The sequence below is a fragment of the Simochromis diagramma genome, unplaced genomic scaffold (assembly GCF_900408965.1).
Source record: "Simochromis diagramma unplaced genomic scaffold, fSimDia1.1 OVJJ01000304.1, whole genome shotgun sequence".
In the NCBI taxonomy this organism is placed as follows: Eukaryota; Metazoa; Chordata; class Actinopteri; order Cichliformes; family Cichlidae; genus Simochromis; species Simochromis diagramma.
Window position 1 is genome coordinate 4,283,313 of NW_024387030.1, and position 24,973 is coordinate 4,308,285.

General features: G+C 39.1%; 1 protein-coding gene across 1 annotated transcript in view; it reads right to left on the reverse strand.

Moving 5' to 3' along the window:
- Positions 1-725: 725 nt before the first annotated feature.
- galnt16 (UDP-N-acetyl-alpha-D-galactosamine:polypeptide N-acetylgalactosaminyltransferase 16) overlaps positions 726-24,973 on the reverse strand; it is a 37,965-nt gene continuing 13,717 nt past the window's right edge. Inside the window, exons 5-15 of the mRNA XM_040041410.1 lie at positions 23,053-23,118; positions 16,335-16,456; positions 10,830-10,917; positions 10,375-10,459; positions 9,363-9,466; positions 8,500-8,626; positions 7,816-7,908; positions 7,067-7,150; positions 5,179-5,305; positions 4,285-4,401; positions 726-1,614 (exon numbers count right to left, since the gene is read on the reverse strand). Of these exons, the coding sequence (XP_039897344.1) occupies positions 1,471-1,614; positions 4,285-4,401; positions 5,179-5,305; positions 7,067-7,150; positions 7,816-7,908; positions 8,500-8,626; positions 9,363-9,466; positions 10,375-10,459; positions 10,830-10,917; positions 16,335-16,456; positions 23,053-23,118 (1,157 nt within the window). The 3' untranslated portion in view covers positions 726-1,470. The remainder of the gene's footprint in view (positions 1,615-4,284; positions 4,402-5,178; positions 5,306-7,066; positions 7,151-7,815; positions 7,909-8,499; positions 8,627-9,362; positions 9,467-10,374; positions 10,460-10,829; positions 10,918-16,334; positions 16,457-23,052; positions 23,119-24,973) is intronic.

The following is a 24,973-nucleotide window of genomic DNA, read 5'->3' on the forward strand; positions in this document are numbered from 1 at the left end:
TATTTATGCACACATTGAAGCTAATCATGGCCCTTATTTTTAAAGGGAATACACTTCTAATTTCACGCTGGCCCCAAGTAATGGAATAATCTATAGAAACTGTCAGCATCTGAAGAACTCCATTAAACTACTTGATTTTTTTTTTTGCTTTATATTAAAAATATATATACTTTAAATAAATGTCTCAAATATAATGGACTTAAAAGGGGAACTGCAATGCTTTTCTTTGTATATTTAAATGCATAATTTAAAATAATCTGGTCAGAGTATGTGAAAGTAATGCCTGTGAGCCAAAACCTCAGTCCATTTCAGACTCACTTTAGCGTTTGTTATATCAAGGACAGGGGATAGTCTAAAAATGGTTATGTTAGGCACTGAGTCCAAACAACCACTCTTTAAACTTTATGTTTGAGAGGGGCAACCAATGACAAAAAAGAAGGCTTAAAGTAAGAGAAGCTAAACCAGTTGTTTGGCTACACAAAGGAATAAAATTATTACTTTTAACTGTGAATCATGTAAATCTACTCTAGCAGACTCCAAGGATACAAATGAAGTTGGAAATGGCTACAATAAGCCCCATGTAATTATTCGGATATCCATTGTGAATTAGGATGCAAACATGTACAATGCAAAAAAAATGGATTTTTGCTGTTTTATAAAATGATGAAAAGAGCAGTGATGGTGCAGTAATCCAGTTTATTATTCAAATGACTACAACAGCAATGTCTCCATTACCACGTTTTATTTTTTCAAACAACATATAGAGAACTTTACACAAAACAAGCCATTACCTGCTTTAAATATTTACATAAAACTTTGTAGAGACGGAGAAAAAATAAAACCATTCTTTGGGTCTGACCATGCAAAACAATAAATAATCTTCCTGACAGTGCTTCGCATGGTGGTTTCAAGACTGCCATTCAGCAATAACAATTAAAAAAAAATTGTTTTCAGATTTTAGTTGACTGCACATAAAACTGCCCTGGTCCACACAGTCATCAGACATGCTTCAACAGCCCAAAAACCTCAAGACTCAGAGTGGGTCAAGTGCAAGTCAGCATATTAGCAACAGTACATTATGCACTCTTTCGTTTCGGGTAATCTTCACTATTCCAGATTTAAGCAACACATAGACCAGAATAGATACAGAAATGAAAAGTGGGATGTGTGACAGTTTTTTGTGAAAAGCGTAGATTACTCAGAAGAACTAAAGCATCCTGGAAGGATGAAGCACTGTACACAGAAGACCTTAGATGTTTTGTTCAACAGGGTCTTAAAATGTTTTCAGCGCGCTCTTGTCCCCAAGACACAATGAGCAGGAGCTAGAAGTTGACTTCAAGACAGTAGAGTTCCCACTACTTTTATCCTTCAGCAAGGCGACAAACAGTGTGCAGACGTGATACCCCAATTCCTTCTGCAGGCTGGGTCCAGAATCTGCTCCTCCCTCTCCCTCTTCCCATTTGCTGTGGCTCAAGTAATGACTTGTGGCTCCCAGGACTGGCTGGCCATCTGGGGGCGACACTGTAAAATGACTGGAGGTCCCATCGGGGTTTGACTGTCCAGGCAGAGGCCACTGACCATGTGCTGCAGAGCTGTGCCCTTTGGCTTCCACTTCTGTAAAGACCAAAAAAATCATTTCATGCTGGTTTGTTAACAGATGTTCGTGCACATTGACTCATTCCTGTTAATCCATTGCTCATAAATGATGTGCATCAGCACAGGAGGTTCATGTTAGTAGTGAGAAATGAACTGAGTCAGGGGTGGATTGCAGTAATCACATGAATGACTGACTTTCTGCACCCTTGGTGGAAAAATCATTGTACAGCCAGCTGCAGAGCACGGCAGCCTGCCATCCCACGAGAGAAGAAACAATTTATTTCTGCTGATAAGATGTCCTGTGTAGGGGCCATTTTCAGTCATGTGCATATACTGTGTAAAGTTATTTATTTTTATACCTCAGGAGACTTAAAGGGGCTTCAGATGTGGATATAGATTTGTGAGAAAGTAAACTTTTGTTTTTACTTTCCTTCCCCCACCTCCACCATTCTTTGCCCTCTGATCACAAGGTGTCTTGAATCAATCTACATAATGAATCTAATCTTTAATCATAGATAACAGAGACTCAATTTGTTATTGCATTTCTCAGAGCTAAACATTAATTCAGAACATCTATTCTCATAAATAACTTAAAATCAAGTAAAGAATCTGGCATTTCAACTACTTATTACTTTTACTTGAATACATGTCATAGAGAATGACTACATTTACTCAGGATTTTAAAAACAAAATATGCAATATCATACCAATAAACTACCCAGTAAATTTGCATAAATTTACAATTGATTCTTTTTGTACACAATTACCTGATCTTTTTTTTAATTACAAGTATAATGCACAGTCATGTGACCCAAGTCTGAGCAGTTCAGCAATATTCTTTTTTCACTAAAACAGTTGCAAAGCTGGTCATTCATTTTGTTCATTTCTTTTTTACAGATGCACTATTCTTGGAGTCAGTTTGCACTGTGACATTTCAAAACAATCCTAATTTTTCCAGTACTGGGCTTACAGCCCCTCACTTCATACACTGTCTTAAACAAGCCATTTTAGCTACATGGGAGGGGCTACTGGCTTACAAGCAGTGAGGATATACATCAACGCTGACATAATACAAAGCCAGGTGTTGATTCCATAAATCGAATATTGTTTTCTACCTTCACAGTGTGTAAAGCAAATCTGACAAGAAATCTGAAAGGAAAGCCTGCCAGAAACACCTGTCCCTCAGGCAGGATGTCTACAAATCACCAGGCATAACTGGTTCCTTTATTGGGTCACTGAGTAAGTACTCAGAGCTGAACTGACTGCCAAGTACAGATATCAAGAGCCACATGGAGGCTTATTAAAATTTAGAGGTGAATGTGGGGTTAATCTTCAAATCCCAGAGAGAGCGCATCTGTGTATGCACGTGTTATTACACTGTAACTACTAGAAGAGTGTGCTCAGTCAGAACTTTTGTTTAAGGAGGAAATAATATGTCACTGCGCCAATGCATCAATAAACAGGAGACTGTGTAATATGCAGCTGACACCATTATTTTGTGATCTGTTGGCCAGAGAAACTCAGAGTATTTGATTACATTTATTCATTTTGGCCTTGGCTCTAAACAGCTTTTAGACGATCACTGGATCTGATATCGCCTATAAAGCCCTAAACATAATGAAATTCTTTCAGAATTGTTGAAAGATTTGAAAACTGAAAATATCAAAAAGACATTCATGGCAGAAAGGTACAATATTGCCATAAACGATTTCAGACGGTTGTTTAATGTTGATATTTATGTTTTTATAAAGGCTCCATTGTCACTTTATGCCTACAGTGTTAATTATCTTCTGTGCAGCAAAGTCAAAAACACAAGTATTATTTTTCTTTCTCGGGGATTAAAGCATCAGGACAAAGAGACCAAATGTTTCCCACAGCAATAACTGGTTTCTTGTTGATGGGCATCCTCCCAAAAATACTCTCAAAGGACTTCGATGGGCCAGCTGAGAGATGAGAGGAAAGCCTGGCAAGAATCCGGCACATGGTTTGAGTTAATAACTCCGTCATTAGTGTCATAAATCACCGTGCAGCCAACTCCATTCCCCCTGGGATGCGAGCATTAAATAATCACAAAAAGGAGAACAAGGAAGGAACGGGGTGGGGTCTGAAGTTATGGGAGCATTTGTTCTACTGCATCTATAAAGTCAACTACTCTTATTTGGCAGGATCTGCATCAGTGCAAAACTCAGATTGTCTCAGCCTCCTGGCATCATCGGCAGGCGGGCTGCTGAGCATCTGCGCTGAAACCATCTCTTATGTCCAAATCTTTTATGTTCGACTTCAGGTCTGCGAGTGGCACATCAAGCATGAACAGCTTGATGCCAAAAGTGAAGTAACCTTCTGGAAAACCTAAGACATTAGGTTAACGGTGACTGGCAGCACAAGATTAAAGCATGTCCTGTTTCTTTTCTTAACCCTTAGTCAACACAAAGACAATTGCACAGAGTGTGTTAAATGTCTGGAGCTCACCAAGCTCAAGATAAATATGCTCACCTATGTTATCCTTTAAAGCTATTACTATAAAGCTTTTTTATTGATGAACAGCTAAAGTGTCCCTCACTGACTGCTAGCACAGACTGTTTAATTTGCTATGACCGATCCACAGGCAATAGTAGGAAAAAACGCTTTAGTCCAGTTCTTTATGGCTCTGAAAATACAATTTGATCAGCTAACAGTATTTCCTCTTACCTGTCTCGGCTCTTTTGTATTGCAGGGCTCCATCTTGACCTTCGACCCCGCTGTGAAAGCAGAAATTGCCAGGCAAAGGTCCTGCTGCCGGATCAGCGGCTCTATTAACTCCCATCTCTGCAAAACACAGAAAATGTATGACTCCTATCATCTGAAGGAAGAATGTGAAATAGACCGGTGGTTCTTAAACTGTGGGGGTGGGCCCCACCGATACAGAGTGGTGCCACTACAGGAATGTTGTGGTGACCATGTTAAAAATATGGAGTTAAATTTAAATGTAGTCTTTAATAATGCACTTTTACTAAACTGGTAAAAATGACACCTGTGCATCAGGCACTTTGCTTCAGTGGGTTATGGATTTCCACTAATACGAATAAGAAATCCAATTTTATGCCCAACTTGTTTATAAAGATGCAGTTCTGGGACAGATTTAATTTAATGGGACCATAAGTGAAAATTCTGCACACTCAAAAAACTCAAGCACACCTTTTAGTTTATTGAATATTTAAAGGAAGGATCTCTTGCATACTTCAAACAATATGTACCAGTGTTTTTTAAGAGCAAGTCAGGCCACATATGGATAATTTAGCAAGCATCACACACACACACACACACACACACACACACACACACACACACACACACACACACACACACACACACACACACACACACACACACACACACACACCTATATTAATATCTACAATTCACTGTTTACAAATTGGGCTGGTGAACAGCAGCATAGAATTTAAAAAGAGTTGCATTTTGCTGAGACAGCTTTAATAGAACTCAATTAGAACCAAAAATGAGAGTGTGCAGGACAGAGTCTGATGTATTTCTAACAATAACTGTGAGCCACAATAAATCGCCCTCTAGTGGCAAAGTCCTGACCTGCGACTGTGGCCTGTTGGCTCCGAGGCCCCTACACTCTGCCAGCCCGAGGCCGTCGGTCCCACGGGTCTCCAGACACAAACCGCCCTGTTTCAACACACTGGACACTGCTTCCTGCTCAGGGACCCTGTAGGGAGCCAAGAGAGAAGAGACAGGCGCAAAGCCAGTGAAAGGTCTTATTTCAACAATAAAGAACAGATGGATTAAACTGAGTAATTGAATTGCAACGCTAAGTAATGTGCATCATTTCAACATGTTCTGAAAACGATATACAGTTACACTCTGAGAGACCAGACTTATTTGGAGCAGATACAGCTGAAGTGGCGAGGGAGTAGCTTGAGAAAAAAAGCTCGTGAGATACAAGCTGATAACCCACTCAGAGGTTCCCACCCAGATCGTTTATATTTAGATGACTGGCTCTGAACTTCGGGGTAATGGCACCTCGAGGGGTTTTGAGATTACTTCAGGGGGAAAAAAAACACGTTTTATCTTAAAGGAAACAGAGCTTGAATGTTATTTCTGCTTCACCAGAGCCTCTTCCAGAGATCAATCAGAAGTAAACATAGGTGAAAACATGATGAGAACATTTCCATTTGTTGGATTCTAATGGTGTTTGGAAAAGTCTTTGTCTCTCTTGCATAACAGATAATTCAAACCAGATACTAAAAAGTGATCCACAACAACTTCTATGATGCACTGCATAAATAATGTATATCTCCACTGAAAAATGGATGTTCCCCGTGGAGAGTCTGACACTATGACTCAGTTTTCATATCCATCTGCTGATGGAAAAAGTTTTTTTTCTATGATAGTCATACATATGACCTCACACATGTGAGCAAAAAGAATACTAGTTTTCACACTAGATATTTTCCAGTCATTGCCAATCGAATCTGAACTTTATAAGTGCAGAAAATGCAGAAAGTCTCGTGCCAGTTAATCTTTTAATATCGACTCCTTTAAGTGTAAGTACAGTAATTAATGAAGCTTATGCATAGGTTCAATAAGGGACATCTGCAATCACTCAGCTGTCTGCTTCCTAAGTGTTTGGCTCCTAGTCTATTCTTTACATCACTTCAATTTCTCCACACTGTCAAACTCAATACTAACATGATTATTCATTTTACATCATGGGCCAAGTACAACCTTCTTTGATGTTAAATAGACTGGACCAAAGAAACTCCCCTTTCTGTCAACCTAACTATACCTTAACTAATCATTGTGAAAAAAATAAATTTCTATTGTAGGTAGTAAAAAAAACAAGAATTCTTCTGTCATCTAATAGTTTAGTTATTACTTCATTACTTTGGTGTAGTATAAATAACCACAGGGGAGGTTTTTATTATTAGGAAAAGTTGTAAAAGTACAAAGTTTATGACTTCCACTGGGTGGGATTGAAGTCTTGTGTTTGACACTCCTGCTCTTGTCCAATCATTTTCTTACCTGCTTCCTGTGAGCCAATCAGCTTCCATTCTATATACTTTAAATCTCTTTTGTCATTCTGTCTTTCAGGCTCTCATTTGTGCAACCTGTCTTCTTCCCATCTCTGCCTCACCCGGGTCACTCAGAGCCCCGTCGAAGCCTCCATCTTCATGCTCACCACCACTAGAGTCTACTGGAGTCTACTAGAGTCTACTAGACTCCGGGGCTCCTGTCCTAATTCCTGTCACTGATAGGATTCCATTCTGCCTTGATGGATCATCGGCATCTAATTACCAAACAGCTAAACTGAATTCTGTGTCTCAGTAAATTGTGTTCAGTTTTTCCAAATGATTCCTCCTTACTGAAATATTTTTCTGTATGTGATAAAAATTTTGCAAATTGCACTTTAATTTTTTGTGTTCCAATGCTGTGCCATTGAGAGAGAATTAAACGTTAACCTCGTTACCTCAGCTCGGGATAGACGTTCTCCATGTACCAGCGGAAAGGTTTGCAGTTCAGCTTCCGTCGCAGCGCCAGACGGTCTGTGATACTGCAAGACCAGATAACAAGAATATTTAGGGACAAAGAGAAATAATGTAAAGAAAACACATAAAAAAGATAAGGAGGAGAGAATGAGAAAGAAAATGTGGATTTAACCTTGTGAACCTGCCATCAACAGCTTATGGAGTATGAATTACAGACTCAGCTAACACAGGTTTTCTTTAAAATGTTAAACCAGTGTGTGTGGGTGTTTTATTTACTGAGTTTTGTTTTTTTGCTTCTTACTTCTTATATCTTTGCATTTTTACTGGTGTTGGGCCTTTTATACAAAAGGAACAGAACTTGTAGGTCCAACAGAAGATTATCTGACACTGACAACAGTGTTGAAACTTCATTGTTCTGGTTTCATCTATCAAATGTAAGGGTTTGTTGTCTTAACTGGGCCACCTTGGATTGAGTAACATCATCACAGGCATTTTAAAATTATTTTAACAGAACATACAAATCCCCTGAATGATCTGTAATTAAAATAAATAAATGTTAGTTGAAGTCTCAGTGCATGCAAATTTAAAAATTGGTGTGCAAAGCGTTTTTTTAATGCTTGCGTATAAAGCTTGGTACCTTATAAACACCTTGGAAACTCAGGAGACACAGAATCATTGTATTAAATATAAGCAAATATGAGCAAGGAGGATGACATTATAGCAGACAAACCTGCCGAAGGCTTTTCCCTGAGCTGACGGCCTCGCAGAGTAGTAGTACTGTTTATACTCATCCATCCACACTTCAGCGGCCCGACGGGTGTTCCTGCGTGGACAGAGACACAACACCTGCTCAGACACAGTAATGACAGCGCTGCCAGCATTCCTGCAGCCAGCTTTAATGACAGCGCTATGTTTCTGGAGCCTTCATACGTCAGCTATTCACTGCAGCTCCTCTACAAATATTATTGTGCTTTGAGATCTTACATTTTATGTGCATTTTCAACTAGTAATGTTGGGTTTGATTCATAAAAAGCAACATTATCTAAAGAGTCTGTCAGCAACAGCACATTATGGGTCATTATACAACAGTTCAAAACCTGCAAACTTGCTGCTTTAGTTCTTCCCAGACAGAGCCAGATATTTGTGAGCATCTCCACCTTTACTAGGTATTAAGAACAATGATGTAAAATAAGGAGCTCTGCGGATGCTTTCATAGTTCTCTTACACACTCATCTCTCACTCGCACTTGGGTCAAGATGTGTGAAAAGTGTGAGTTTGCCTGGCGAAGCATTTAACTTCACACTGAGTGGCGCTGAATCATGTGACATTTGAGATTTTAGGGCGAACAACAAGCGAAAGGTCATTCTGTTGTTTCCGTGTTAATAACTGTCATCAGTCAGACCAGCCTACTCACTTAATGTAGGTAAGAGCGTTGCCCTCTGGGAAATCGTACGGGTGCCGTTTCCTGAACACGTGACCCACGCGGCTGCAGGGAAGAATCTCCAGACTTCCTCCGCACAGCCACACCCGGAAAGAAAGCTCTGCAAAAGGAAAGATGCAGTGGTTGAGTCCAAAAATGCAGGCGTACCACTGAAGACGTGCCTGTCATTTTGTCAGTCTCTCCTAGAATTAATGCCCTGATGTGTGTCATTCCAGTATCAGTGCAGTACGCCTGCTACTGTTTCCTGTAGCAGATGGCTGTTAGCTGTAAATCATCAGAATGAAAGCAGTCATAGTGGATCATTCAAATTCCAGGGACATATTTAGCATTTTGGAGATGCCGGGCATTCAAAAGAGCCAGGCATGCAGACTTAACACATGAAATCATTTAATGGGAAACGGCTTCGTATTTTACAAAATAAATTGCACTAAATTGACACAAACATTATCTTCTTTAATATGTGATTAAATTATTTTTGTTAGAAAACCTTGTAAACACAGGACTTAGTATTTATTTTAGACTGAATGAGAAAATTATTCATAAACATTATGGCTTTTATTTTGGTAAGTACATGTGCTAACTCTGATCCTCCTACTTTCCTGCTCCTGGCCAACATTAGGTCATTGTAAATGTCATCAATTAACATAAACTTGTTAGGAATCCTTCATCTTGAATAAAGTTGGGAATATTTACATTGTTGGAGTCTGGTAAGTCTTTGCCAGCAGAGTAAGGCTTAGTTTTATTTAAAGACATTTGGTGTGGGATGCGTGTGGAGGATGATATGATAATAAAAGTCATCTGATTCAAGTAGGGTTAGAAATCATCGATGATCTCACCAAAGTTCTCCCCTCCCCAGATGTCCATGTGGGTGTCATACTGGCCGAGGTGGTTGAACCAACTCCTGTCCATGACGAAGATCCCACCAGCGATGACGGGAGTCCTGCAGAGTGGAGGAAGGGAAGGAGTTACAAATCTTCACTTGCACGCTTATTCATGCAGACCTCATCAGAAACACCAGAAGGGAATATTTTCCAGAAAGAAACAACAAATCAAAGGAGCTTAAAGTTGTATTTTGCTCAGCAGATGTTATGCATTAACTACTTTGCTGCGATTTGGATGTGTTTTAGGGGGAAAACACACCACAAAAGGACTGCAAATACCAACATAGAAAGGACCTGACTATGATGATTTATCTTGAACTTTTTTAGAGTAAGATATGGCTCTCTATTTTAACTTTAGTCTAATCCAAGAACCAAAACTGACATATTAATCCATAATGTGTCATTCACATACAATATACAGTCTCTGGCCACTTTATTAGTCACATCTTGCTGGTACTGGGGTTGGATTCTATTTATCCCTCAGAGTTGCCTTAATTTTCTTATGGCACAGATACAATAAGGTGCTGGAAACATTCCTCAGAGATTCTGGTCGATGTTGAAATGACAGCATTGCACAGTTGCGGCACATTTGCCATCATGTGACTCTCCTTGTCCACCACAGGCGGCTATTTGAGTACAGTGTCATCTTCAAGAAACCAGTCTGAGATGATTTGAGCTTTGTGACTTTGGGTTCATCTATCATGCTTAAAGTCACTGAAATCACCTTTCTTCCCCATTCTGATGCTTGGTTTGAACTTCAGGGGGTCATCTTGACCATCTAAGTCTCTAAACGCACGGAGTTGCTTTCATATTGGTGGATTGGTGGCATTAATGAGCAGTTGAACACATATGTCTATGATATCTAATGAAGTGGTCTGTGAGGGTACAATGCACGTATAATGCATAAGAGAATGTTCCAGGTATGAGTCAAAGCATATTATCACACTAAATATCATTGTAGACATACCTTATTGCCTGAGTGGGGTCACTTCTTGCCATCTTTTGCTCAATGGGAATCTGCTCCCACTTGAAGTGGAGACTCCAGTCAAATCCTGACAAAAAGAAAAGCATGGGGGAAGCAAAAGTTCAGCTCTCATCTTCAAATTTATATTCCTGTTGTCTAGACATGAGTCCAAAGCAGACAAGATGACAGATATTTTGGCTGGACTCAGTTGCATGATTTCACCTAATATACTGGCCTGACTTTAATATCAATCGTAGCCTTACATCTGTGGAAAAACTCTCTTCTATAAATCACTGCTTTTCAATAAAACAATGAAATATTTAAACCTCTTTTATTGTTCAGTCATAGGTATTGAATTCTGTCAGGAATCATGATGTCATGTCACAAAGGTTTGTTAAACCTGCAGATCTCTGTGTGATCAACTACCACTGTGTATGATCTGTTTATTACGCCCTGACCTCCTCTCAGGTCAGCAGAGGCAGCCAAGTAGGCAAAGTTATCCAGGCTGATGACGTCGATGATGGGGCTGACCACTCTTGTATGATCCTGCATGGGAGGAGAACACAATGACATGTTATTTTAAATTAATTCTATTATTACATTTTTAAATACTATTTGTTTAATTTATTTCAACAAATAGAGATGGATTTAAGCTTTAAAAAATACTTGAAAAAACACTGACTTTCAGTTGAAGAATAAAACATATTTAAACCTTTGCTTTTCTAACTTCAGGTTTTTCTTTATAATTTCCAGCCTCTGATCACATAAAAATAAGAATAATGCTAAGAAACAAATTAAATAGAGCAAGAACATTTCGTAAAATTGTATCCTTATTAGTAGAAAGAAGCTATTTGTTTTATTCGAATAATTTTTCTGTAAGAACTGCGTACGGTACTCTAAACTTGCATGCAAGCTCTGATTATTCTTTTGATGTGAATAATAACAAGCACGTACTGATTACTTTTGAAGAACATAAGCTGAGTATCCCTAACCTTCCCATTAAGCCCTCAAATCTGACCGTCAGCTGCAGATCCAACACAAACTCTAAAAGACAGAACTGCTGATTGGTTTGTGCGTACTTGAGCGTGTATGTGCTGTCTGCATCTGTCTGTGAATGGGTGCCAGTGTCCATGTAGACAAACAGCTTATAGCTCGGGACAATCCAAATGAGTGTTTCCAATTAGAACCGTCCGTCTCTTTATCAGAGATTGAACCCGCTGTGAACTCTGTGCTTGTTGCGCCGAAGAGTGCGGGGGAAGAACGAGTGTGAAAAGCCACTCTGCCAGAGAGCAATTTAAAAAGTGATGCTCTCAACAGTTTTAAGCAATGGACATTTATTGGGCTTTCAATGAGTCTCTGTGATTTGGTAATGCATAAAGTGGTTGCGCTTCCAAAATCAATGTTACCTTTTTTCTGTGTTTGAATTTACGACACAGTACTCTGCCGGTGAAATAGTATTTGTTAACTGAAACAGGTGTGTGTGTTATTCTGTTAAAATGTGCTATCAACATATTAACATCATGTCAGATGGTGCTACACAGCTACCCACCATAATTAGTGTGATAACCAGCTAGCCCTGTCCTGTCTCCTAATACCATTTTGTATTTCACAGAACCAAAATGAGACACAATAATACAAAAATGTGTTGTCAGTCCAAACATTTCTTTCATAGTCTATGATTCTGATCTCTGTCAATCATATTGAGGAACGGACAGGCGACGAATTCACAATACGCTCTTGCCATTTGATATGTCAGGATCTCTGTTTCTTCACTTTATCATCCAGGAATGCTATCAGTCTATGGCTACGTTCACACTGCAGGTCTTAATGCTCAGTTCCAATTTTTTGATCAAATCTGATTTTTTGATCAAATACGATTTTTTTGTCGGCTTGTTCACATCAGATATGTATCGGACTCAGTACCACATACGAAAGTGATCCAGATCGGATTTGAAAATATCGGATTTGTGCTGTTTACACTGACATACCATGACGGGTTTTGGGTCGCATAGGGTCAGAAAAGTTGGATGTGATGCGCTTTCGCCTGCAGTGTGAATGTAACCTTTGAGTAATGAAACTCAGACAATTCATGCTGCGGTAAAACATGTTTTAACCCTCCATATATATTAGACTTTTCCTTCAGAGCATTACAATTATTCTTTATGATTTAATAATTTAGTTAAAGAAACTGTGCCAGTGAAGATGAAAACAAGCAAGGTAAAGTGACCACATAAGATTAGCCAGACAATTATTTGAATCATGTTCCCTTTACATTTGTCAGTGAGAAGCTCATTGCTGCACATTAGCAACATTTGAATTACGCTGTTACGCCTGCTCGTTTTAATTAACAAAGGAAAAGCATAATTAAGTTAAAACAGAGAAGATTATTATTCATCATTATTTCTGCCCCCCAGAGGCTTTAATAAAACCAGGGTTTGGTCTCTGGGACATGAACAAATGCAAGGCGGAGTGCAGTTGAACTCTGGGGCTGGTAAATTAACACTGAGGCCGGCACTCTCATGAACGCCAGACTAAAAGATTGTAATGCAAGCTGGATGAGTCACAGCTGCCCAAAGCCAAAGAAACACAAACAAGTTTTGCGCACACCCACAATGTGTCGAGTCTTGTGATTATAAACTGTGAGGTTTGCACTGAAGAAACATGATATGTGGCTTGACTATATAGCTTGTAGCTTGATTTGTCCTGCATGCAGGTTCTGAATGGGTGCTCTTTTTCTGCTGTACTTTCTAAACAAACAGAAGACTTTTGTCCTTCAGCAAAATAAAGCCCTATTTTATTTCTTGCAGATAAACACTTAGTCTTCTTTTCAAGGAAGGCCAAGGGGACAGGGATGTATCTATGGATATCAGTCTTTTTGTGAGATATACTACTTTTCTTGCCAAGAATTAAATTTGAAGACTGTTAGAGTACTCATGTCTATGCGTTTAATATCAGAGTAGAGTCAGGAGATTCTAACCTCAGCTTAGCACGAAGGTTAAAGAAAAAAAGCTGGAAAAACTATTCAAATCCCAAAGAGAACATCTTAAGCACATCTTTGAGGAGAAAAAGGGTCAAACATGTAATCTACATGGATTTTATCCCTAGCTAGATGTTTTTTAGTCTTTATGTTTTAGCTTTTCCACTGAACTCTTGGCAAGAAATTAGTCAGTCCTTTATCGGGGAAATGAGCACATATGGTGGATATCAGAATTGTCCTCCCTGTGTCTCTCTGTGCCCTAATTTAATCTGATTAATCAACAGTAGCCCAGAGTTTTGCAAACTTGAGGAACTCCTCGATTGTGGTCATAACGAACAATGGTAGGTTGTTGAAACTCACGCATTACAGTATATAGTCGAAGAACTCTCCTACAGGCTGAAATTTTGCTTTTTGATTTTGCATAGGGTCCAGATGTGTGAAGTTTGCTGGTTTTTTTGTTTTGTTTTGTTTTTTATATCCAGCTGTGTGGAATGGAGATTTAAGATGCACCCGGATGAAGTAGATGGAACTCAAACACAAAGTGGGCATTTAATGCAGCGGCTTAGTGTCCAGAGTTCAAAATCCAAAAATCCACAAGGAGCAAAGCCAGGGGATCCAAATATCAGAAATGACCAGGAAAACAAAGTCAGGAAAAAAGGGAATACACGGTTAAGAAACACACAGCTACATGGATGACATGACAAAAGTAGACTGAGACAACATATACACAGCTGATAATGAGGGAAGTGCAAATAGGTGGGGACTATACACATTTAATCAAGACAATGAACAGGGAAAGTAAACTAGACAAGATACAGAAGACCAAAGAGCTACCAGAGTAAAACAGGAAATAAGATGAAAAATGAACAGAGAACTAAGATTAACTTGGGGAGCGGTGAAAGACAGTCTTCAGCATAAAAGAAAGATCATACGTGTGTTCTCATTAGGATAGGGATTTGTGTTGATGTGTGCCAGTGTAGCCTATGCCTCCAACATGCAAACATTTGACCAACAACATGCAATTAATTTGCATGAATGTAATGTCTTTGATATGCTGCTTAGAGATGGTGGTGACTCTCAAAGCAGAGCCAGTGAGACCCCATTGAGCATTGATAAGAAAACTGATAGGGAATTGAATTGATGGGAATTTCAATAGTGGAATCGGAATGATTAAATTCTTATCAATTCCCATCCCTAGTAGCTAGTAAAAAGAACCTAATCCAAAGAGAATCCAAAATGCAAAACTCAAATGACATAACATATACAGAGGACACAGGGGAGAAGTAATAAATATAACACAAGGATCTTTGTTATGTCCTTTGAAAGTAGGAAAGCACACCACTGAAACAAATGTTATTGTCAACCTCACAGGTATACTGTAATTAGGTGAATAAGAAAATTCACTGGGTACCAGTTGAGCTTGCTGGTTGGGCAGGAGCCCATATGCTATACAGCTGAAATACAGGAGCCTGGGTTCAGGTTTGGAACCCTTTGCTGAGTGTCGCCCTGTGCTCTTTCCCGTTTTTCCTGTCTTCTCTGTGTTGTCACATAAAGGCAAAAATACCCCAAAAAGAAAATTCGAGATGCCAGATAGCTTGTATAGTAAAACAACAAGCCACAAGTTGAGAAAAGTATTGATATTTCTTCTTTTCTCAACTCTTTTCTTGTACTGTAGCCTGGAGAAGCAAGCATGCTGCTAAAATGCCAAGCAGGAAGAAAATTAAGAAGCAGTGCATTGCTGACGGGGAAGAAACTGCAGGAGCTACATCACAGTGTCACACATTAGTGCGAGTCATGAACATGAGAAAGGTGATTACTAAGAGAAATGTGAAATGAAACAGCTCCTGCTGACTAGAGTCATTGGGACAGCCTGAGATTGGTGCGGGGGGGCATCAGCAGTTGTTCTCAACCATAACCAGTCACAGTCACAGGATGCTAATAATGTCAGGGCAGGGAGGAGACAGTCACAGGTCGTTACTCATCAGCAGGTGATGAATTTCTTTCCGCAACTATATCAATACACTCACTTTATAGGAATTAAACATTCATCTCTGCACACGATTTTGTGCCGCTCTGTATTTCCATTCTCTATGCACCTCACTTGTGTGACTTTGTGAGAAAAAGAAAGCAGACTGGAACAGAAACAGTGAGTGCTTACTGCTGAAATGTCCAAGAAAGCTCACATGGAAATACCACCAGTATTTAAAATAAATAAATAAATCCACCACATAATGAAGACTGGCTGGCATCGCATCATATTTTGAAGTGTAAAACACTTGCGGCCGGATGTGACAGTACTATAGTGCTCCTGATGGACGGCCTAATTATTTTTTTAAGAGGCAGTGAATCAGGAAAATCTGTCATTAACAAAGAGTGTTATTGATTTAAAGACAATGCTATAAGAATAAATGCAATAACGGTCCACGGCACCACAGCTGCTACACAAAGCAGCCAACTCAACCAAACCACTCCCTCATTATCCCATTCAGAGTTTCCTCTATAGCGGAGACTCAGTTGTGAGAAGCTAATTAGGATTTTGGTCACTCAGTAATCATCATCTTGTCTCATTAAAGTCAGCTCCCAAGTGTCACTGACCAATGTGTTAAGCAAATAAGAAAAAATGAACCCAAATCAGGCAGAGACAACTATATATAGCACAATTTCAGTGAACTATATGAAGTGATTTCATGCAAAGGACAGAGTGGAAAACAGACTGAGGAGGAAAAAGCCCACCAAACTTTTTCCAGCTGCGGCAGAGCAGCGTGTGACATCTGGTATAGTCTGACTTGAATCTTAGCTGAACAAATTGAGTGTTTATTTAACAACACGCAGTGCCAACATATTGCATCACAGTCAATAAAATCTACCACGGAGAAGAAAATAAATGTTCCGCCTCCAAGCATATGCATGAGGTTGTGCGTGTGGATATGTGCAGCATGCATTTAAGTGTCTGATTAAGTGTGTGTGTGAGCATGTGCGATTGTACCTCCTTGACTCTCTGTATCATAGGCTGCAGCCAGTCAGTGTTGACCTCACAGTGGCTGTCCAGAAAGGTCAAGATCGAAGCAGAGGCCGTGTTGGCTCCTCGCACGCGTGATCGGATCAGACCTGAAGGAAACACATGACACTGAAGTCTCAAACTGCTCAGATGGACACAGTTTTATTAAACTGATGCTGTTTAATGCAAGTGTTGTTTTCAAGACTCTGATCCTTAAAAGAAATCTCTGGAAATCACATTTTCTGGTGACATCTTGGGTCACTTTTAAAAATGCTTTATATTGATTTAAGATGTCATAGTCATTTTTTTCGTCGACAATAACTATTCTTCAGTCTGTGGACAGCTATTAATCACTCTAGTAGCCGTTCCGAATGAGCTTTAGGAGAATTGATATCTGCAAAAGTCTGTATCTCTGAAACCGAGATGGTTATAATTACAAACTCCTTTGTTTCCTCCTCATGTCATCATGTTCTGGATGTTCCTCACTCACACGGTCATGACATTTACATCTAAAATAACTGTATTAAACTGATTAAAAAATGGCTGAAAGTATTTTAATCTTTCTCATCCATTGCACATTACAAATAAGCAACACTGCACCCTGTTATTTGAAAAGACTTAAAAGACCATTTTGAGGAAATACAGTATGTTTAAAGACTTTTCTTAAGGAGAGACGACATTTTACCAAATAAAAGAGACCCTAGAATGAACATGGGTGAAAAAATAGTGGTTTTGTGTAACATTCTTCTGGTTGGAACCTCTTATTCGTGAATAGCCAGAAGGGATATAAATGTGATGGAAAACCTGATGTATTCCTTGAGATATAAAGCGAACTGCCCTCATTAAATGGACAAAATGAATCACCATCACTAAGATGGTGAGTCATTTCAAGGATGAGGTTGCCCTCATATCTGGACCTGCATAAATTGAACAACACAGACACAAAGTCACCCTACTTAGGTCTCGTGATTTTTTCCCCTTCTTCCTTTATTTTATATAATATCTCACACAAAATTAGAGAAATCTCTGTGTGCAAGAACTAGCTAAAAAGTCAATATTTGATGGCCATGATCTCCAGGCCCTCAGGCAGCGCTGCGTTAAAACAAAAGTTGTGGTTTTGTTATAGAAATCACTGCTTAGGCTCAGGAACACTTCCAGAAATCAGCATCTGTGAACACAGTTTGTTGTTTCATCCACAAATGCAGGTATAGCTCTATGATACAAAGAAGAAGCCATAAATGAACATGATCCAGAAATGCTGCTGTCTTCTTTGGGCCAAAGCGAATTTAAAATGGACTGAGTGGAAAACTGTTCTGCAGTGAGATGAATTTATATTTTGAATCCTTTTTAGAAAACAGAATTTCAGAACAGAGGGCGCCTGTCTTTCTAAAGAGGAAAGAGGAAAGAGACCCTCAATCTTGTTGTCACAACTCAGATGACGTGACATCTTGTATATGTGCAAAAGGCATCATCGACGCTGAGGGTAAAACCTACTTTAAAAGAGTTCACATTTAAGGCAGACTCGCTGGAAGCACGGGGGCACTGAAAACAGTTTTCTTTTTCACCAAGTACGCCTCCAGTTACAGTAATATCTGGATATGTGGAAAAGGTTAATTGTCTTTGATATTTATGCAGCATCCATAAACAGATCGAGCTCATTATCTTAAGAGTTTTGTCAAAGATCGTTAAAATAACACAAATTTATTAAATGCTTTTTGTTTTTAATAGAACAAGAGTTCCAGAACTTAATTCTGAGCTGATCATGAATAACCTGAGTGTTTCAAGAGGAGGTTGTTTCTCTGAATAATTCAAAGAATGATTTTCAGAATTATCACCTTTCTTTTGTAACAGAGAAGAAGAAAAGAAGAAAAACATTCACCGTCCTTATTGCTAATACAAGGATCAACTGCCTTAGTTCTTAATTAATTCTGCTGGAAACATTTCTCAGAGATATTTTGGTCCTTGTTGATATGATAGCATTACACTGTTGCCGTTTGCACATACACGATGGGAATCTCCATTTCCATCACATCCCATATATAATCTATTGAGATCTGGTGACTGTGGAGGTCATTTTTAAACTCATTTTCATTATCAAGAAACCAAGAAAGGATCTGAGCTTTGTCACATGGTGCACTTTCTTGTTGGTAGCAGGTATCAGAAGATACACTGTGATCATAAAGGTTAAGGTGGATGTGGTCAGCCATAATACTCAGGTAGGCTGTGGCATTTAAACAATAATGAGCTGAGAGTGTGCCAAGAAAATATCCCTCACTCCATCACACCTTCACTGCCAGCTTGAACCACTGATACAAGGCAGGATAGACCCATGCTTTTACGTTGATGAGTCAAATTCTGACCCTATCATCCGACTGTTGCACCTGAAATTGAGACTCTTCAGACCAAGTGACATTTTTCCAGTCTTCTGTTGTCCAATTTTGGCAATCTTGTGCACATTATAGCCTCAATTTCCTGCACCAGTGTGCTCTTCTGCATAGCTTGGTTGTTACTTCCCAAAGGCTTGAAGCTTTTTTGTCACCCAGAGAACTGCTGCTCACTGGTTGTTTTCTCTTTTCCTGATCATTCTCTGCATGTGGGAAAGTTCAAATAGATCAAAAGTTTCTGAAATACTCAAAAAAATCAAGTTTCTTCCTCATTCTGATGCATGACGTTTAACCGAAGCTTCTTTTGACAGAAGCTTCATGAGAATAAGCAGTGCTCAGTTTAAGGCACATCGTTTACACAAGCACAACCTTTGTTTTACCAATGAATGAGCTTGAATCACACCAGTTCACATTTCATCCTTCCCCAGTATAACCTAAGTGACATTTGAGAGTAGGATTGCGCGCCTGGTCAGTTAAGGCACTTCACCTCTTAGGGAGAAACAGTAATTTATCTGGTGCTGTGTTTCGGGCCACCTACCAAATGTCAGGCCAATAGATTACTCATCTGTGTGCTTTTAGTTTACACCAACACACGATGAAAAAACTGCATATTAAGCTGCTAAATGTAATGTATGTAATCTATCTAGCAATGTGAAAAATTCCTTAATTTACAGAACATGCTACATATTAGATACACACTGGCTATTCCACAGTTCTCACCCATGATAGCAAAGACTTCCTGCTCGTGCTTGTTTGGTGTAATTGTGGGTACATTTAATGCTTCAGTGCCTGATGACCTCTGGCAGCAGTTTGACGCATTAAAGCAGAGAAAGTCAATGATGCCTGAAGGTGTGAAGCCATTAAGAGCTGAAAATCAATCCAGTCACAAGGACAGGGACTATTTGCTTTTACCGTTTTCAGTAAACTCTCAGAGAGCTGTATTTTGCTGGGTCATCCTGTTTAAAAAAAAACCTCTTGTGTATTTCTACACGAGAAAGCCTATGAAAAAGATAGATTAAGATTAAGCTTATTATAATTTGTGGACGTGGGTTTTAAGGGTGGCAGTAAAGAAAGCTAAACTTGGGCTTGTGGACTGTTGCTGCCGGACATTAACAGCATGTGGCCCAAAAAATGTGTTCTCCTGTGAGTGCAAGAACCTGAGAAAAATGGATTATCAAACAGTAACACTACTTATTTTAGCTTTAAGTTCAGCCGAACTTCCCTGATTTGGAGCACGAATCTCATTTTGGTTCAAATTAATCTCAAATAGACCAGCACACCATTCAGTAATGGCACATAAAACGGTATCTTCAAATTAGGTGTGAAGAAATTTGCAAAAATGGGATTTCTTAAGAGAAAAAACCACTTGCATTTCCCACATTCAGTCTACTGTCATCAAAAAACAATGCTAAAATGAAACGAGTTGGTACAGTCGTTGGTTAAACCAGCTTACGTGGTGGGTCACTGGAAAGGCTGTTAGTAAGAAGCTAGAAAACCTGACAATGATTCAGACCTGATGCCTGGATAAAATGAGCCCACATCTATTTCTAACAGCGTGCAATACAAATGTTTCCTGGTTAGAAACACAGTAAAAAAAACCTGTACCCTGCATTTCCACAATTTCCACACAGTAGGCTAGACTGAACCCTTTGACAGACTAATCATTGTGTTTGACATCCTAGAGTTAGAGAATAAAACTCATTCAGGTGCCTGTGAAGGAGCGATCGAACAATAAAGTGAGTGGTTCTAATAAGTACTGCCACAGAATTTAGTCAAATGAAAGGTGCGAGAGTGCAGAAAAAAGGAGATCAAACTGTAAGGCATGCAGATAAATCCAGAAACATGGATCTATACTTACATGTGACCAAACACAATTAATAATATTAATGATATATAAGTCTATGCTTCTACAAAAATTACTATAACTGTCTATTTACCTTAGACTCGCATATGTTGATTGTTTTATGTTTATGAAGGATCAGAGTTTATGTTGATTTTTTTGAGTTTTGAGCTTTTAGTCAATATATTGTAGTTATGATTTCTTTTTAGGTCTTTCTAATATTTTAGCGTCTTAAGTTTTGAGTCTTATGTTTTGAGTCTTATGTTTTGTCAGTTTAGTTTAGGATTCTTTTTTTAATGTCATATTATTTTACCAATATTTTGCCTCAGTTTTCTTCAGTTTTGGTCTCTGTTTAGTTTTTCTGGATTTCTGAACAACTTTCAAGATGTTTTACTGTTTTCGTGTTAGTTGTGAAAGAATGGATCATTCTAAATAGCACGCCAAATTTGAGTGTCGTAGGAAGCTACTTTTGTGACGAGTCAACTTGTTGAATTTCTTCCCTCGCAGATATTCCTTCATCAACTGTAAGTGATATTACTGAAAAGCAGAAGTGTTCAAGAACCACAGGAACTCAATCAGGAAGTGGCAGACCACATAAAGCTACAGAGCGGGGTCAGTGAGCTATGAAACATATAGTGCACTAAAGGCGCCCCCGTGCTGCTGACAAGGTAACTGCAGAGTTACATACCACCTCTGGCAGAGAAACAGTGCACTGGGAGCTTCAGGGTGTGGCTTCTACATGTCCAAGCAGCTCCCAGTACTCCATACAGCGTATCAACTGTCAGTAGGTATACAGTGGATAATAAAGTATTTTTTATTGTTTATTTTTTTGGTCACACTTACATTCTTTAGATCATTAAATAAATTTTAATACTAGACTAAGATAACCTGAGTAAATACAAAATATAAAGGATTATTTAATTTATTAATGGAAACAAAATGCCCTTTATAAGAAAGTAATTGTACCCTAGACCAAATAACTGGTTCTACTCATCCTCAAGCATGTGTGATAACTGGAAATGACACTTTCACATCACTGTGGAGGACTTTTGGCCCACTCTTCTTTACATAATTGCTTTAATTTAGCCGGATTGGAGGGTTTTTGAGAATGAATGGTCTTTTTAGGTCATGCCAAATGATGTCAATTGGACTTAAGTCTGGACTGGACTTTGACTAGGCCACTTCAAAGCCTTCATTTTGTTTTTTTAAGCCATTTAGAAGTGGACTTTGGATGGTTTCCTTGGATTATAGCTCGAGCTTCCGAGCACAATGTCATAACCGGATATTTTACTTCAAACTTTCTGGATGAGTCAGCGATGTGCTTTGCTGAGAAAGTTCACCACTCTTCCATGTTTTATCCATTTGCCATGGAAATGGCTTTGTAACCCTTTCCAGACTGATAGAAGTCAATGACTTTGTTTCTCAGCTGTTTCTTTAGATCGTCGCACCATGAGTTGCTTTTTGAGTCTTTTAGCCTCCTACACTTTGTCAGACAGGGTTTGATTTAAATGATTTTGGGATTTAATCTGGCAGTCTGGCAGTACTCAGGCCTGGCTGTGGGTACTGAAATTGGACTCATCTTTCCAAAAAATGTGGTTAATCACAGTTAATTCATGGTTTAACATAGGGCCAGGTTTGCATAGCTTTTTCTTCCTCTTAATAAATGAAATCATTATTTAAAAACTATTTTTTTGTATTTACTCAAGTTATCTTTGCCTACTATTATAATTTGCTTGTTTCACACACTTTCACACAACACACTAAAGTAAAATAAAAATACAGAAGAAATATCTTTAGTTTTAGGGTTTTTTTGGTAAAAAATAAATCATTGACACGTTTATTGAGACATACTATAATAATTAGAAAGACTAAAAGTAACACTGAAACTGTTAATAAAAAACAATAAAAACCAGAAACTCACTCAGTAAGCAAACTGAAACTAAACAAAATTAAAAATAAATAAATCTATAATAACTCTGCTTCTTCTGTGTCCTTGCATTTATTCCCTGGCTCTTTGTGTTTATCCTTTTGGATGCTGTCAGTTTCTTGTGTATTCTTACAATTTGGCCTCATCCATCAGCAATTACAAGCCCCCTTTTTCCTGTGACAATCGCTTTTTTAAGCATTTTCTGTTTTTCACTGTGTTGTCAGATGTTATTGACTAAATTATTAATTAGCTCTCATTACATAATTTTTTTTCCTTTTACATAAAATGACTGAAACAACAGTTGTTCATATCTTTTTGGTCTGTTTCTGTTTTCCACTTGATTTGTTTTTTCCCCTCCAGTATTTTTGGACACACATTTTCAGTGACTATCTGCTGTCATGTGAAGCATTTTTACCATCTTCGCCTTCACTTGTCTTTCTATGAATTATCCCTTTAAAAAAGCCACACAAAATACACCCCCTTTTCAGTCCAATATCTTTTCCATTAAGTCATTTTCCCCCCTTCCCATCGTTCCCCTTGTCCCCGCACACTCACCCTCTCTCCTGCCGTTCCTCAGGCAGCGCACTTTGGGGATCTGAGTGAGCAGCTGGCAGTCCTCAGCTGGGGGAGGAGAGCAGAGGAGATGGCATTTTATGGTGGAAGGAGAACACACACTGAGAAAAATATTTCTCCTCGCTGCCTCATCTCACACTCTGTCACTCACCCAAACCCACAAGCACACCACGCTGCCACACTTACATGGATTTAGTGCACTTAAACAGACATAAACACAGACAAACAAGGGCATGGTTACGGATACACACCCTCAATAAGCGCACTACTCAGTGCTGTGATAAAAGTCACTTAATGCTGCAGTATATGAGCTAAAGACATTCAAACATCCATCGGTGCATCCATTTCACTTAGGCTATAATAATGAGAAACACGTAAACACAGAAAAGTGCACAGGTCAGAGTGTTCAAGTAAAAGAGCTCACTGCATAATTCAATTCAAAATCCTTTTTTCCATAAACAAATCCACCAGCGAGCCAACTTCCATCATCCACTCCATGTTTCTACATGAGCCATAGCTGGCACAGAGCTGCTGTTGTAGTGGACATCATTACAAACAACACACAAGCACAGGTACACACATATACACACACACTTGGGAAGATTGGCATTAGCAGCAGAGAGTGTGTGTTTGTGTCTGTGTTTGTGATCTTGCTGAGGGATTGTGGAGAGATCAAGCAGACCCCCTCCCGAGCAGCGATGCAACCTTATGCTGACAGAAACGAGCATGACAAGTTGTAATCCTCTGTGATTAAATTTGCTGTGTGTACAAACCTGTTTGTTTGCATGTAGACTGTAGAGTCAGAGGGCGTGTGTGCGTGTATGTGTATGGCTTTAGTGTTGCTCCTAATGGAGGGACAGCTGGTGTGTGTAGAGAAGACTCACAAGACTCGGGCAAGAACAGCAAAAAGTCATAGATCACTCCCACCGAACAGATGTTGTACACTTTTAGCCTGATTGTATAAGCTTGTATGCATGCATGTGAGTGTGTGAAAGCCTGTTTGCATCAGGGAATTTTTTTCCCAGACTACACACAAAGAAATGACAATTTTAAGAGTTTTGTGAGTTATCGTTTTAAACTACAGTATATTATCCTGTTTTTCTGAATTAACAAGATAATCATCTCATCTGTTTCTTTCTGCTGACCCAGTTCAGGGTCACAGACAACATTCACACCTACAGCCAATACAGCCTTTATTTTAGTTAAGCTTACCCATGTATGTCTTTGGACTGTGGGAAGAAGATCGGATACCCGGAGAGAACCCACGTAAACATGGGAAGAACTCCACAAACTCAACCAGCCAGTGGATTCAAACCCAGGACTTTTAGTTTGACTGATTGTGTGAATCTGTTAAGTTTAAACTGAGCTTATCTGAGTCCTGTAAATATTAATTAATCCAGTGTATGCCTGTCTCCACACTGTTGGAGTCACATGCAGGCTTGCAGTAAAGATCACTGTCCTTGATTGAGCACCATGTCCTTGTGATTAAAGCGGGCGAGCCTTAACAGGATTACGCTTGGCCAGGACAATCCCTCCTGCTGCTGCTGGCCGACATCCTCCAACACCGTCACGTCTACTAACAAATCAGCTCACACTCTCACTGCATCGGCTGACTGTCTCTCTAAATTCCACCTGCACACTTGACACAGCAGCCCTGATTTGAATATATTCACTCATTCATCTACATTTTTTCTCGGTGAAGATATTACAACAGAGTGGGAAATAAATCCATGAAGAAAAGCAAAAACGTGCTTATTTTATCATATATGTTGGTAAACTGAACCTTTATGATCAGACAACTGCTGCTCATACAGCGGGACATGTATAATATTGAAGTGGCTGCCGTGAGAGCGTGGAAATCCATGTTTATTTAAGCCTGCAATAACTGATCTGTCACGTGGGA